The following is a 16,630-nucleotide window of genomic DNA, read 5'->3' on the forward strand; positions in this document are numbered from 1 at the left end:
CTTCTCTTTCTCCTCATTCCTCCGAGCAGCATGACCAGAACTCAAATGTTCTTTAATGATTCCAGACCAAATTGATTTTGAGGTCGTATGAGGCTGGAGGATGGAGGAGATACAGCTGCTTCTAACTCAGAGGAGTTATGCAAAGAATTACACAAATACGTTCATACAAACATTTAATGATTAAACATTTGCATTAAACATTCAAGCATGTACAGTATATATAGTACATCTAAACTACATTAATATGTGCACAAGGATTAAAAAACAACAACAATAATGGCCATTATCCCAACCAACTTTAAACACGTACAGCACACAGAGTTTCACCCCTTTGAGAAATCCAGGTCACCTGTCGTCCTCCCACAGGGCGATGTGCTCTGCAGCTGTGAGACACAAACAAAAACCAATGTTATGTACATATAATCAATGTGAACATATATGGTATGTTTTAGCATTTGTGATCATTTTTACAGTCACATCTATGTCTTAAATACGGTGGTTAGCCAGTCAGTTAGCCTAACTGGCTACTAAAATTTCTGAGGAGTGTGTGTTTAGCTCGACAGAGTTTCGCTTGTCCCCCCTTTCCTTTTCATCCGTTACTTTTTAATTCTCCCCTGTGAGCATTTACTCCTTTCCAGCTGATGTTGAAACAGAGCGACCTATCGTTAGCTAAGCTGTGGAAATCAAACTAACGCTGGTGCTATACCAAGTAACTAGCTAACGTTGCTATTCATTATTTAATACACCAAGGTGGTTATCAAAGTGATCTTAAACAATCTTCAAACAGAATTGTAACTACTATGAACAATGTACGCAGCGAAATGGGAAAAGTGGTAGTTGAACACAATGTAACACTAACGTTAGCTTATGTGGTAGCATGCTAGATAGCCAATGCTGTATGCTTCAACTCCTTGTTCGTAACAAAATAGTCACTTTCATCACTGCTCATATTAGAAAGGCCACTGCAAGAAATATATAATAATGGTTCCCCATAAGCCCAAACTGAGCATCTTTATCTGAGACCAGGGAACAATCCTGGCTTAGTATAGTGCCAATATCCAGAAGCACTGGTTGACGCCAAACACCGCAAAGTCAAAACGCCTTTCACCTGAATTTAGGTCCACAGTACCCCCACTCTTAAATGACTAAAAGTCGGTTGAAAATCTACTAAAAATCCAAGTGTGCATAAATAAATCCCAAATAATCATTCAGTCTACTCAACTCTGGCTGTGAGGAAACTGTTAATAATGTAAGACATGACACAAGAGAGTAAGACTGCTTTCATAATGCATATGGAAACACATACACATGCACAGACAGTACACTGGAGAAATGTGGCTTAGTGTCTGCCTCAGGCGTTGTGATATCCACTTATCATTTTATCACCAATTAACACAACACAGCAATGAGGGCTGGAAATTACTCTGAAGGCAGAAGGAGGGATCTGTGTGCTTATAATCAGCTGAATTTATGCATTTTTCTCTTTGTTGCTTCAGTGGAATGTTACTTTTATAGCAAAGGTTTGCTGCTGATATGTAACCTGACCCTTAAGCCCTCTCTTGATCACAATCTTTTAGTCCTGTTTTACACTAATACAAACTACAAAGAGGGAAACGTTAAGAGGTCTTCAAAACGTTGGTTGTAAAAATGTCCCCCTTGCAACGTTGACCACATTTAGAATAGGTCACTCATTCAGCTATGAGTGATCAATACCAGACTACCCACCAACCAGTTGCAAAGATGCACTCAAGTCGGTAAAACTAAACATCTGCCGCCCTCTCGTTCCTTACAATCAATGTAAGTGGTATGTGTGTTTCTAAACACTGCGGGCCTTTGTGGAGCTGACGTATATTGATCGCACAAAGGCTCTAGATGGCAAGCGAATGAGTGCCATTGATTTAGACTGAGTGCCATGTTTAAACGTGTTGGCAGGATCGCACAGATCTTTCAGTGTTGTGGTCATATCATTAATGGACCCACTGGATTAACATTTTAGACGTCTCTCTGCTGTCATTATCAGGGACAGAGGTAGTAAAAATAGCTAATCCTAATTGTCTGGGCACAGTAGAGAACAGCAGCTGCTATTATCCAAACAAATGCAAACATTGTAAAGCTCCATTAAGTGATATATTTGACATTAAGCGTGGAATCAAATCAATATGTGGTGTGAAATACTCAGCCTGTAGCACTGAACAGAGTACCTGAGTCTGCACTTTTAGTTCTCTCTTTTAGTTTGCTGGCCTTCACATTTACTTCATGGCTGAGTTTCATATCACTCATAAAATATTTAATCTTAAACACCCACATATATGTTGCTCAGGAGTTGGTGGACCGAGACGCCTACTTGACTTTTAGACACTGACCACGGACTGCAGTGTCTCTGACATATTGACATCTCTAAAAACTGCATAAAAATGCGAAACATAGTCAATGAAAAAGGGAGTTGGTGGAGCGAAATGTTAAGGAGAATTTTAAATTTCATTCATCGGTCAGATGGTCATGTTGGATGGAAAGTTAGACAATGGTTTGCCAATCTTGGAACCTGGTCCAACGACGATTCAGCCTCTGGAGGCAAAGGCTAATATTTCTGGGGTTCCAGTGGATATCAAGGCCAAAACCTCCTCTTCCTGTGCGCTGGTCATCGTTTAGTTGGAATTGGAATTGAGACAACATCCATGACTGGATTGTTACATAAGTTATGCAAGCCAATGTAACGCTAAATCATCATCAGACAATAGCTGATGGGTTCCAGGACACTACAGGACTGAATTTTGACTAAAGGATTCCACTTCTTTGGCACTACATGGCTGCAGAAATCAGAAAACTTCTGACACGAACATTTGGTCCAGTTGCCTACAGATTGTGCATTAATATGCAGAATCTATTTGAAGAGATGAACTGTTTGCCAACAGGTATAATGCCTGGAGTTGATGTTAGTTGACTATATGAAGCGATGATGTTTCTGGTGGTAAAATTAGCTAAACATTTCTGTAAAAAGGCTGCCAGAGTGACACCGAACATAATTTATTCGGGAACAGGCCAGGACTCTACACTACACTGATGGTTTCCCAGGATGACCAGTCACCACCATTACCACCCATCACACTCACTCTGATCCCTGGCTTCGAAGACTGTCTAGTAAAAGGGAAGTGCACATGATTATAGAGGGGCAGGGGCTCAAATTCAGAAAAGGGCAGCATGTGTGCGCGCAAAGCCCACCCCAAATTTTTTTCCCGGTCCTTTTCTGCCTCTCTCACAGGTGTAACACTTTCTTAGGCCTGTGTTCTTTCTTGAATTTTGGTGCTAGTACTTGCATGCATTAAGAGGTCTGCTACCCTTAGCTGCTTCCTGGCGCTCCTTCTCCTTTCCTGTATCCTTTCTTTTTTTGGCATTGTGCTGCAGGCATAATCAACACGAATAAAGTTTAAATACAGATGGTAATATTTCAAACACAGATAACCTACAGTTCTTATCCCCGGAATGCTGAAATTACTTTATTATCATTATTATTATTAGCTATTATATTATTATCATTATTATTTTGTTAGCCCACACAGTAGTAGCAAAGTCACAATAAACTTTATATCTAGACTAGAATAGCAGGTTTCAGAATTGTGGCATGATAAACAGCCCACACTATAGGGGTTGTAAGAACCACAAAACCAATAACACCTCATTTTAATCCAGAAGAGTAGTAGGAAAATAGTCTCTCCACCAGACCTTCCTCTACAGAAGAGAGTAAGACAACAACGGTGCAGACCTGTTGATCTGCCTATTTTGTGATGTTAAAACCTCAGACCTGTAGTGAGGGAAATATGATCCGCCGTAAACATTGTGCATTTTATTTTTAAAATGTATTTAAAAAAAAAAAAGAAAGAAAGAGAATGTACTTTGTACACGATTTCCTGCGCCATGCTCCAAAGTCCAGTAAAAATCGAGCCGTGATACAGCAGAGCTGCAGCCGATGGAAGCTGACACATTGACTAAAATAGGGCGTTTTTCTGAAATATGACCCATATTTAAGCGAATAAGTGGACGGTGACTAGTTAGACCATAACTCACAGGTTCAAGTTGCTCCACTGTCACGTCTCCTCAGTTTTCCAGGGGGCAGAGGCTTCTCTCCCCCTCACTTACTCGCCCCCTCTCACTCTGTCTCTCTCTCTCTGGCGACAAGTGCGCGATGCAACAGACAGAGAATCGGCAGGCTCAATACACACAACAACCCCGTATTACAAGAAAATGGGTATGGTAAAATACCGTGGAGTTTTTGTAGCACCGTTTTTTTTACATCCCTATTTATTCATGTTATTTAAAAAACAAAAAAACAAAACAAAAAACATCAGAGGGCACTTTTTAATACGATTCAAAAAGGGCAGGGGCTCAAGCACCCCTAGGGCCCTATGTGTGCACGGGCCTGTCTAGTAATTTAGTGTGAAATCGCCGTATAATTTCAAGTACTGTCAAAATACACTCAGACCCTCCCCTTGTGATAGGGAGATGCTGTATTGAGGCAATACAACGCTCACTGTTGTGTCATCGAGTCCTTTAACAGAAATCTATGGACGAAGGGCTCTTCTGTCCCATTTACTCATTATTCTATGGGCCATTATTATTTTAACCCAGCAAGACTCATCTATGTAGGCTAATTGCATATTAGACATGCAGCATTAAAGGCTAGACAGTGTCATACATGCTACTATAATGACTTTTCAGCTCAGCCTTTACATTTTTTTATGTGTGTTAATTTTCCCTTGAGAAAATGGTCATCTACCATTACCCCGCTGAATGGCAGGAGTGAAGACAAAATGCATACCGACCAAGCTGAACCGTGTTTAATGAGAAATATGAGATGGCAAGCTAGTCTCCCTTTAAAATCAACTGTGGACATGCTGCTGCAGTTGAATAAATGCAGCCAACCATGCAGCTAAATGTGTATAGTTTTCAGAGGCAAGAAAAGAATAGCTATCAGTGATCGGGTATTTGGTTTTGTGCCCAAAGTATGTAAACAATGGTCTTAACTATTCTGAATTATTACCTATATCAAATATCACATCTGTAGGGCGACAGAGTGATGACTGCCTCCCAGCAGGAAGGTCCACTCGGTCACATTGGGTGGTCATTTGTACAAAAGAGAACTCAACCTTCAACACTTCCATCCACCCTTTCTCAGAAGGAGCCTTACCATGCAGGCAAATGTATCGGTTGTGGGTCTTACATCGCTGGTCGTTCCAGTTAAAAGCACTTGACGCCTGCAGCTCCACACAGTTTCCAAAGCTAGACAGAGAAAGAAAAGCAGTAAGTGACTCTGCCTGCTGAGGTTTTCCACTGCATCTTATTTTTTGAGCTGCTGATCAGACAGCTTTACTATAAAGTAGAAGGGTAAAACGCTTTTCTCAGACCAAGCTTTGTTTGTTTGAATTTCTGATAAAGTGGTGTGAGGCAGACAAACCAGCACAGGATTTTGTAGTTTTAGCTTCAGCAAACAGACTTTCAAATGTGGCCAAACAGATTCAGTCTCAGATATAGATATCAGACAATAGTATTGTCATTCATACATGTCTACATGATTAAAAGTATTAATACTTACATTATACTACTCTTGTCAATTAAATAACTAACTAACAGATTGGTTAGATAGGGAGATGGATAGATGAGAGGGATGGAGTAAAGGAGACAGAAAGAGAGAGACATCTAGTGGTCAGAGTGAAGGTTGCAGGTCAGGCAACATCACTGTCTTTTCCTAGTTACACCATATGTTAAAATATACATTTATTAGAGGAATTTGATGTCATTTCAAGATTAAATCAAATAAAAGACCAATGTCTGTATGCATCAATTACAGTATTATTGTAGATCCCATAGGAAGACACATCCATAAATAAAAAAGCCTGAAGCTCCCACCAAAAAGTAATTTTTGAGATGATCTGTTTGTTGTTTGTTTGTTTGTTTAGCTCCATTGCACCTGGCTGTCTCTGCGTATGATGCACCCTGCAGGAGCTAATGTCTGTGAGTAAATGTGTCTCTTACCCTTGGTTGTCAGGTTGCCCAAAGGCAAAGCTGCTGTATCCAGGGATCTCTCCTGTGTCCCAGCGAAATGAGTCTTTCAGAGGCTTGTATGTCAAACCTGTGGAGCAAAAAACATTGCTGTTTTATCCGTGCAGCATCTCTGCACCTCCACCTGGTAGAACATCTGGACAAAACGACAGCAGAGTCTGGTCGTGCTGCACGGTGTTGGAGAACATTATCATATCCTGGCATTTATTTGCAAATGAGAGACTGTACCAATCCAGAAGTTTCTTGTCTCAAAGTCAGTGTTAGTGACCTCGTTGCTCGTCTCCAGCTGACTGAGATAAAACGCCAGGATGTCCTGAACCTTCTGATTGTGAATCTGAGCTAGAATACCTCCTCGGTCCTGGTGGTGTAAACAAAAGAAAATACTAAGTGCTTGCATGTAGATGTATGTAATATACTGTATAATGGCTGTAGAGCTTGTTTCACCCTCTCAGTGGGTAACACACACCTGTCTCTCACCTGACAGTGACTTTTGGCTCCGTAGTAGGTGGAAGCTTCTGAAGACACCATGAAGCAATCACCATCTATCATCACATCACAGCTGTGAAAGGGAAACTGCACTTTCTCTGTTGGGACACAATCAAAAGTAGAACTGTGAAAAGAGGCATTATTGGCATTTTTTTTTTATTTGAATGGATCACAGGGAGTGAAGAAAAAGTAACCAAAACAAAGCTTACAATTGTGATAATTCTGCCAAAATCACTTCATTCTACATGTCTCATTTAAAATACCGCCAAAATAAAACATTTGGAATAACTTGATCCTGTTAAAAACATTAAATTCTGATTCTGCTGAGATGAATGATCATGTGACAAATATTCACTGAAAATCAAACAGAACTGCAGGAAGTTTACACAGAGCAGAGAGAAAAGGACAGGAGAGGTTGTAAAAATGCAAATGGTTCAATATTTATAGCATGTGGAGACAAACTTTTTTTTCAATATTCATAACACTTGTGGGCACTAGGAAAAGTATATACACATTCAATTTTATTCCAATATTTAAACAAGTAATTATTAATTATTTTAAAATTCAACTTGCTAACTTTTTTTTCTCTTTTTTATGGTTCATGTTATTTCAACTGTGTTATTCTGCACAAAATACATCTTCTAGCCATGATTGTGCTGATTTCATAAAGGTGCAGGACTTATACTGTACATTCCAGTAAAATACAAGGCCACAGTGAGTAAAACGTAAAAAGAGAAAAAAAATAAAAAAGCCCTGAAACAGCTTGTTGGGGTGCAGAGGGTTAACAAGCCAATATTGTGGTGCTTATATCATGTTTTCACCATATCAACAAACCTTGCATCCCTTTAAATAAGAATCTTGCAGCAACCAGATGAATTTCTTCAGTATGTACGTGCTTTTGAATTAATCTGTGTCTCAGAGTACAAATTGCTGAGTTATATGAAAAACACATAAGAACTACGCGGCACTTACCTGCACACTCAGCACCACCATAGCCAACATCACACAGGCAAGAGCATTCTTCTTCTTTGAAACGACCGTGTACACACTGCATGCTGCACCGTACTGAAAAACAGACACTTGGTGTAGTGAAATCTGCATTTCTAATTTAACACAGAACCAATTTAATGAGACCTGATAACAATACTGTCTCAATACTACTCAGGGTGATGTTGATGAGTGTTACCTTGGCAGAGGCGTCCGGTGAAGCCCGGCTCACACGTGCACTTGCAGGATGAGATGTTCAGATGGCCGTGCTGACCGCAGCTCATCCGACACGGATTCTTTGGAATCTCTGATAACAAATGTGCATTCACACCAACGAACGCACATGAAACAAGTGCGCACACAAACAAGGAAACACACAAACATGCGCACTGCATATCAATAGCTTTGCAGCAAAACTGTGATTTTAGTTGAATAAAATAACAGTAATTCATCGAACACACACAAAAAATAATGAAAGGCAAATAGAAAATTACTGGTTCAGTGAAACATATCCTAAGCAGATATATCACATAAGCACATCTGCCATCTTTGTTAAATTTGACTTAATTTTCATTTGATAACAATGGCTAAACATAGATGTGCAGATGGCCTTGGGGAGCATAATGGACATTTCTACTTTAGTGGTTTAAGTAGTGGTAAATCCTACTTTTATCCTTTAAAAACACAATAAGTATGATATGCATGTCTGTTTTGGTGTTTAGTCCTTGTGGAGTTCCCTTTTGAAACCCACTAATATTTATTGCAAAGAACTTATTAAGTTCTCTCTCAGAGAGATATTGTGAATGTCCAATGACTAATATATATATTATGTATTATCTTACCACATAATCCTCCTACGTGGTCCCACAGTCTGAAGCAGCCAGACATAGAAGAGGTGCACAGAGAGCAGTACAGCCCCTTCTTATAGGGCATCACCAGCCGACCATTCACCTCCCAGTTACCCCTGCAGAAACACATACATATACTGCAGAACACATATACTAAAATACACACAATCTCACAAGCTTGAGAATCCCGGCAGCTGGACTAAAACCGTAGTAATGTTCAATAACATCTCCACACAGAACAAGGACATGATTGCATACACTCTGTGGCCTCCACGCAGGTACTTTTACATAATATTTTCTTTTTAAAAAGTGAACCAAGTAAAGAAGCATTGCTGCTGCGGATTCCAGATTAAGCTGCTTGTGTAAAACGGAATTTTAAGAGTAGTAGTAGTTTTCTGTGTTTTCTGTATTTATTCTGTGCTGTCCTCAGATGAATTAAACGCTACATTTTTGGGGCAAAAGTGTGTAATTATTACCCGGGGTAATATGCACAGACGAACATCTCCCAGAGGTCTCCGTCTCTCAGACACAGCTGGCTGGCACATCCCACATGACTCGAAGTGGCCCACACCAACTGCACAACACAAGATTGAGAAATACATACAAACATCAGTACTTTTAAAGAAAATGTGAAAAAAATGTGTTTGAATATCTGTGAGTATGACTCCACACAAACATAGATACAGTTTGTTTCTTTTTATTACCTGTGTATAGTGCTGACAGGTTGTGTTCTCTCTACATTGTCCACTCGTGTAAAGGTAATCTTCTCCTTCCTCAAACCAAGAGTGAATAGCGTTCGAAAATGAGGTGACACCATAAGCGGAGAGATGTGAGTTCCAGCCGATGTGACTGAACGATGAGGAGTGCTGAGGAGGCGGGTCTGTGTGACATGACGCAGCTCTCTCTTTTGCAAGTAAGGCCAACTTCTCATTCCACTCCTGTAAACACAATAATCATATTAAATATCAGTACACATCTTTTCGTTTTTAACCCTCTGAACCCCAAACCAATCCAGGGCATTTTTTTGCTCTATTTACATTTTGCTCTTGTGCAGAATGTCACAGTTATAATGACAAAAAAATTAAAAACCCCAAGTTGAATTTCTGCAATAAATAATAAAAAAAAAACTAGAATAAACTGGAATTTATATATTAAACACAGTGCTTGTATGTGTCATGAATATTGGGAAAAAAATAAGGTCTGCACATGCTATACATATTGAACTATTTGCATTTTTACAACCACTCCTGTCCACTCCTCTCAGCTCTGTGTAAACAAATTTTCAGTGAATATTTGTCACGTGACTGTTCGTCTCAGCAGAATCAATCATGGCTTCACAGTGTGGCAGAGAATAGAATTTAATGTTTTTAACAGGATCTAGTTATTCTAAACCGTTTATTTTGTGGCAACATCATAAATGAGACATGTAGAATAAAGTGATTTTGACTGAAATATCACAATTTTAAGTTTTGTTTTAGTTACTTTTTCTAACAGAAACTTTCATAACCAATGATCCATTTAAGCACTGTTGCAAAATTCAGATTTTGACCACAATGCCTGTTTTTACAGTTTATTTCTAAAATAAACTGTGTATCTTTGATTAAAGAATACATACACTGATGGGGCTCAGAGTGATAATATATACAGTAAAACTAAAAGCATTTATTTTTATTTTTATTTTGATGTCTTGTATCTTACAAGCACATGTGAAGTTATATTATATCTGTGTGTTTCAGAAGTTGCTGAAAAGCCATCAGCTGCCTCATGTGAAACCCACAGAAATGTTCTGGGACTTTAATGCATTCTGAAGAAAAATTAGTTAAATAATGAGTTATCAATTATTTATTAAAATGAATAATGAATTACCAATTAAATCAATAATTACCAACAGAGAATTCTCATCATCAACTCATATAATAATCTAAATTTGTTGAATCTTTTGGAGTTGGAGCTGAGCCTTAAATCTGAAATGAAGTTCATATTGTACTTTGTAGATACTGATTAAAACTGGATGAAAGGAAAACTCCTTGGCATGAAGGTCATTCCTAATAGTGCATGAGTGATTTTCTTTACCCGCTTAATCCTTCTCAGGGGTCGGAGCCGGTCTTAGAGTACAGTGGGCAACAGGCAGGAAGACTCCTTGGGCAAGCTTCCAGTCCACCACCGGGCCAACAAACACTGACTGACACTCATTGTGTGCTCCACTGGTGTAAACACTTCACAAGTGGCACATTTTCCAAGATTTGCAGTGGCTGATTCAAATAAACGACTGGTTTCCACACAAACTTTCCACAATCAATCACTCCCCAGCCATATTTGCTGCAGTACAAACATCACATTCAGGTACTTTCACTACTAGGAAAGGCTGTGTGGAAAGTTACAGATTCAAACTTTGTATGAAAACATATAAAACGGAATGGAAAGACACTAATGAGTGTTGTTGAATGATTATCACTTTTTTTTCATTACCAGGTCTTTAATGCAGGTGTTATGCCTCTTACAACCCACACTCCAAAAAGGTTGGGATATCTAAAATGTAAATAATAAAGAATGTGATAATTTGCTTATCCCTTTTGACTCATATTAAGTTAATAACTGATAATTAATTGATATAATAATATATATGTTCAAACTGATAACCTTTGTTTTTTGAAAAATATACACTCTATTCTAATTCTGTTTTTATTGATGTTTCACATATCTTCCCAACTTTTTTGGCACTAGTCATTACAAGGACTAGTCAGTTTAAAACTCTCTTGGGTTGAACTTTCTAATAAGACACACTATTAATAAATCATGACTAATGTCTGTATATATCGTCTGTGCAAGCAGCTTATTGCGCCCCATATTTTTCGTTTGTTGTTCGGGTGCAACCTCTTGTGGCTGTAGCAATTATGGAGTGCACTTATATAGCGCTTTTATCCAAATCGCTTTATGATGCAATTATGACGAAAGCAAAGGAGGAAGCTAGATAATGTGGGTATAAAGAGTGACAAAGTTCGCACAGAGAGGAGTTTGAGGTGGACGAATGGGTCAAACGAACACAGACTTTTACTCAAGAGACTGGTGTTGAATAAAAGTCAATGTGGCGATTTTTAAAAAAATTAAGCATTGTTTACACTACAAGGTCGCAAACTTATTTTAACCCAAGCCGTGATCTTTTCCTAAATCTAACCAAGTACCTTTGTTGCCTAAACCTAAAAAAAAGTAGTCCTGTTTAACAATGTTAACTTTGATCATATGTATACCAACACTAAAAAATTACTAGTAAATCAGATTACAGTTGGAAATATTTGTTGTTTAGAAAAGGGAGGCACTGAAGAACCACTTCGTTAGGCATTCATAAACCTACAGAACATACAGGAATCACCTGGGTTTATTGGAAAGATGTCTGAAACCTACAGCTCACCATCTGGAGTAGGTTATCATGCTGGCATGATCAAATCACATGACTACTTCTTGAAGTCACAACGTAAAAAACGAAGCTGCTTAAGTGGTTTACACAGGCAGAATGACAAGTATTCAAAAATGGACAAATTAGCCCAAAACTAAGGGGGGTTAAACAGTGAGGAAGGGACCTCTGGAGCCTGGAGCTAAGGTTAAGATACTATTGATGCTCAGTAAATACTGTGAATGTATCATAAGAAAAGTTATACGCTTCTTTATAAACCCTTTGGTGTAACATCTGATGAATTAAGCCCGCCTTTAGGTCAAAGAAGCAAAGAAATCTAATGATTAAATGACTTCCTACACAAATGAAACAACTTTTCCTGCACGGTTGGGCAGAGTTTGTAGGATAGATGTCAGAGGTGTGACACTGATGTTGGGTGTGGAAAGGCCGAGCCCCCTTGGGTCCATTGTTCACTCTGCTCTCTGACATCGGTTCACACTTTGATGCCACCAGAGGTCACCGGGCAATATTTCATCTGAGACAGTTCATTTCACATCATGTCATGTTGTATCTGCTGTGGGATTTGAATGTCTCACTGAGAAAGATGTGACTTCAAAACTCTGTTCTGCCTTCTTTGTGGCATCATTAACTGCAATATTGTTGTATACCCAATTACAGCAGCGAAATCAGTAAAGCCCTAACAGCGTTAAAATGAAGTGCTGGAGCTCGAGAAGTTTTGAGAGAGATTAATAAAATACAATCTCACAAACCGAGGTCATGATTTACATATCAAACGTAAATACTGAACTTTCTAGCGATGGTGAGACCTCATAAAGCTTCCCCACGAGCTCAAAGAAAACCTGCAGACAGGGCGTTGGGTAAGAAAGAGAGGAGCATCATTTATTCCTAAAATATTGGTATTTTATCTCACCCTGAAAGCAAAGCCTAAAGGTCTATATTATAATCACTTCAACACAATCTCACCACAATGATTACTGGTTGGTTTTTGTGTGAGGGGGAGAAAAAAAACCCTTATTCAGATATTCATAAACATAGCAGAAGCCTTGAGCTTTTTAACGTTTATCAGTAAAGCTCTTTAATATGCCTCTTCAGCTCGGCAAAGCTTCCTCTGAGGGCTTTGGTGGGGGAAATTACCTGTAATACCAGAGTTGTGAATGCAGAATGATTATCCACATCCTCTTTTTCTCATTACTGCCTTATCAGTTGAGAACAGTTCTCCAAGGCTGAGGAGCAGTCGAAGAAAAGGGGGCTCAGTCTGTACTTTGAGGATGTAATCTATGACAAAGTGACAGTTTGCCCTGGCACAAATCTTACATTAGGCTCAGACGATATCTAGAACATTGTGAGTTTCATAACCCATCGTTACCTCTCCGTCATAATCACATGCAGGCGAGACAGTTGTGCAGATACGTACTGTATAGCGAAGCAATAGATGGAATAAGATAAGGAGAGGATTTACTGCAGCTGGGGTGTTTTTTAGAGAATGGGATTAGAAAAAAAAACTGAAAATGAATGTTAAAAATGGCTGCACACTCAGCAACACCTCATCATGACCTTTTTATCACCCTCTCAAATCTATAACAGGCATTTTGTAAATAATATTTTACCAATGTGGTGACCATCACTATTAAGACACTAACACATTTATTATATTGCTTGGTTTCATTCTGATTTATTGGTATTACTTGACTCTCACAAGACGACGCACCGTTAATTGATTTTGGCTTCGTCGTGACCGTCCGCTCTATCACTCAGCCTGCAGCCGAGCAGAACAAATGATGCACTAACACACTGTTGAGACTATCAGCACCACAGAGAAGACAGCTCAACTTAAAGCCTTTTTTTTAACCATGCCTTTTCTTTAATGATTGCAACTTGAAAAACGTTTTTTCTTTTTTTGGAGTGTGTGAAATAACCAGTGGTGACATTTACATTCACATCTACATTTACTCAACCCTCTGAAGCCCACCAACCTGCTTGGATTGAAATGTATGTTTTCATTTTTTTAAAAATGCCAAAAATACACAGTTCATCAGAGAAAGAAACTGTAAAAACAGGCATTGTTGTTTGAATTTGACCGTCCTTGAACGGATCATTGGTTATGAAAGTCTCGTTAGAAAAGTAACTAAAAGGAGGCTTAAAATTGTAATATTTCTTTCAGAATCACTTTATACATGTCTCATTTAAAACGTCACCAAACATCAACTGTTTGGAATAACCACATCCTGTTCAAAACATTAAATTCTGATTCCTCAGCGACACTGTGAAGCCATGATTGATTCTGCTGAGACGAACAGTCATGCAACAAATATTCACTGAAAATCAGACAGAACTGCAGGCTGTTTACACAGAGCTGAGAGGAGAGGACAGGAGAGGTTGTAAGTAGAGGCTGTAAATATGCAAATAGTTTAATATCTATAGTATTTGGGGACCCTGTCTCCCCGATATGTATGAAACCTGTGGGCACTTGAGTGTTGTATGTATAAATTCAATTTCATGATGATTGTGCTGATTCTGTAGAGATGCAGGACTTATATATTGCAGTGAAATACAAGGCCACAGTGAGTAAAATGTTAAAGTGACTATGCTGCTACCGTACCTGGTGTAGTTAGGTTACACAAAAGTAAAAACGCAGCTCCGAACCAAGTTTCTGGGCTGAAAGCCTCTCAGAACAGTTGGTTCAGCTCCAGATCAACAGGGTTTCACATCCTGATCATTACTGACAACATTATGTCCATCATTACTGTTTTTCTCTGGGTTTTGCTCTGGCAGCTGCAAGCTGGTTTTAACTCAAAAGCATTTTGAGTGAGGTTTACCACACGTGGCTAAATATCTTCCACTAGTGGAGGGGGAGAGTCTCACACAGAACAGAAACTTTTGATAAAAGACAAATGTGTAAACTTAACTTTGCTGCGAAATTCACCCATGTGGGCAGTGCACCACCTCCAGAGTGCAGACTGTCAGTAATGGCAAACTACTTTGAGATAACATTTAGGCGGCAGCAGCATTCCCGCCATTCAAACACACACACACACACACACACACACACGCACACACACAGCAGAAACAGACAATAGATGCCACAAACCATTTTTTGCATGTTAGCTGCCATCGGTTTGACCCGGCTGCGCAGTCTATTGTGCTGGGCAACAATCTGCGAGTGCTCCTTCACCCCGAGTCCTGCAAGAAAATACACGCTCATAAAGTAACTATGCCTCTACTGCTGTCGCCATGGCAACAGAATGCAAATGTGTTGGCGGGATGTTTGATAGAGTGAGAGAGAGAGAGAGAGAGAGAGAGAGAGAGAGAGAGAGAGAGAGTGTGTGTGTGTGTGTGTGTGTGTGTGTCAGGTTGAGCAGGGAGATTAATACAGTCTGTCACAGTTTCATGAACAATTCAATTTGAGGGTTAGTTGGGTTAAACACACAAAAAACATCATATGTCAAAAGTCAAAACAATCCTATATATAGTTTTCTTTTCTCCAACAAGCATCCCTAAAAACAAATTATTATATAAATATACACTTTATAAGCAATGAATGTCAATATAGTTGTAATGTATGTGTCTTAACAGTGAAAACTGCGCATAAATGCACACATACAGTATTCTTATATCTATCTTATATCTATTAATAACTACATTGTAATGTGTTATTAATCATGTAGAAATTATTTTTAAAAAAAAAGTTATTTTCCAGAAATGTTCTATATTATTTTACAGGGTTTTTCTTGTTTTTTCTACATTAAGTGCGAATTCCATAAAAAAAGGTAAATCTATAAATTAATATGATAGGACATTAGAGATATATTTAGAGTATAATTCAATTGCTTAATTTTCTTTGTTGTTAAATTACAGTGAATGTTATGTAAAAAGAAAAATCCAAATGAAATTGCTGAATGTTTGTTTTCTTACAGTAAACTTTAAATTCAGTGTAAACAAAAATGATATATACAAAGGGTAAAGTCTGGCAAAAGATGCCAAACATTAACTGTCATATTAAAGTATGTTAGCTGTATTTTAAAATGATTTATCTGAAAAATAACTTACGGTTCTTTACTGTTATTTGAAATGTTTGGCAACTTCTGCAGACTTTTAGCTGGTTTTATTTTTGTGTTTTTACAGTGTAGGCTGTATAATAAGGTTCCAGTTACTGCACATGTCAAATATCCTTTATTATAACCATTGATCTAAAAAATACAATAAACATTACATTTTAGAGTAGCCTTTGGTCAAACTAACTCATTTCACTCCTTAAAGTTACTTATTAAATCCGAGCACATTTAAAGTTAAAGAGAAGCCAGAGTGTCCACTCCACAGTGATGGCTTAATCATTGTGTCTTGTTTGACAAAGTGCCATCAAAATGGTAATTTGTTAGCTGATGCCAAACTTCTGCAGCCCAGCAGGCAGGGACAGTAAAGTTTGGCTGCTGCTCAGAGTCCTCTGCAGACTGCCACCTGACTGCAAACATTAAATAAAAACTTCTCTCACACTATTACTGAAACCTCTTTCAGAAAAACTACTTCTAGCCTAATAAAATGTTGTCTAGCTGGAGAAGTCTACAGTACTGCCTGTCCCTCGTGGCCACCTGACTCTGGCACAGCCCGCGGTGTGTTTACCGGTGATGGTGGACTTCTGAGGCTCCGGTGTGTCTCTGATAATCCGGTTCGCGCAGATAAAGTGGGGCAGCAGAGACAAAACCACAAACAGCTCCAAACCCCGGGACGCGGTTCCAGAGCCCATTGTGAATCCCTCAAGTGTCTCCAACAACAGAGAGCTGTGTGCTGTGAGTCCCACTGCCTCGCTGCTCTCCTCCTCCCTCTTTTCACTCCTCAGCGCGGAGCA

General features: G+C 38.9%; 1 protein-coding gene across 1 annotated transcript; it reads right to left on the reverse strand.

Annotated features, from left to right (window-relative positions):
* Nucleotides 1-170: 170 nt before the first annotated feature.
* LOC131989765 (C-type lectin domain family 18 member A-like) lies at nt 171-16,630 on the reverse strand. Its single transcript, XM_059355092.1, has 12 exons — nt 16,405-16,630; nt 14,876-14,967; nt 9,080-9,313; nt 8,852-8,949; nt 8,370-8,491; nt 7,727-7,834; nt 7,513-7,605; nt 6,532-6,638; nt 6,283-6,412; nt 6,028-6,124; nt 5,183-5,274; nt 171-383 (listed from the first exon to the last, which is right to left on the reverse strand). The coding sequence occupies exons 1-12, from the start codon at nt 16,526-16,528 to the stop codon at nt 346-348; spliced, it is 1,335 nt and encodes a 444-aa protein (XP_059211075.1). The 5' UTR covers nt 16,529-16,630; the 3' UTR covers nt 171-345.

This window comes from Centropristis striata, chromosome 2, assembly GCF_030273125.1.
Source record: "Centropristis striata isolate RG_2023a ecotype Rhode Island chromosome 2, C.striata_1.0, whole genome shotgun sequence".
Lineage (NCBI taxonomy): Eukaryota > Metazoa > Chordata > Actinopteri > Perciformes > Serranidae > Centropristis > Centropristis striata.

Excerpts from the sequence above, each read along its gene's own strand:
- LOC131989765 (XM_059355092.1), bottom strand. The coding sequence starts at position 16,528 with ATGGGCTCTGGAACCGCGTCCCGGGGTTTGGAGCTGTTTGTGGTTTTG. Across the intron at positions 14,968-16,404 it reads TCAGAAGTCCACCATCACCG|GACTCGGGGTGAAGGAGCAC; the intron begins GTAAACACACCG and ends ATTTTCTTGCAG. Across the intron at positions 384-5,182 it reads CCGATACATTTGCCTGCATG|CTGCAGAGCACATCGCCCTG; the intron begins GTAAGGCTCCTT and ends TGTGTCTCACAG.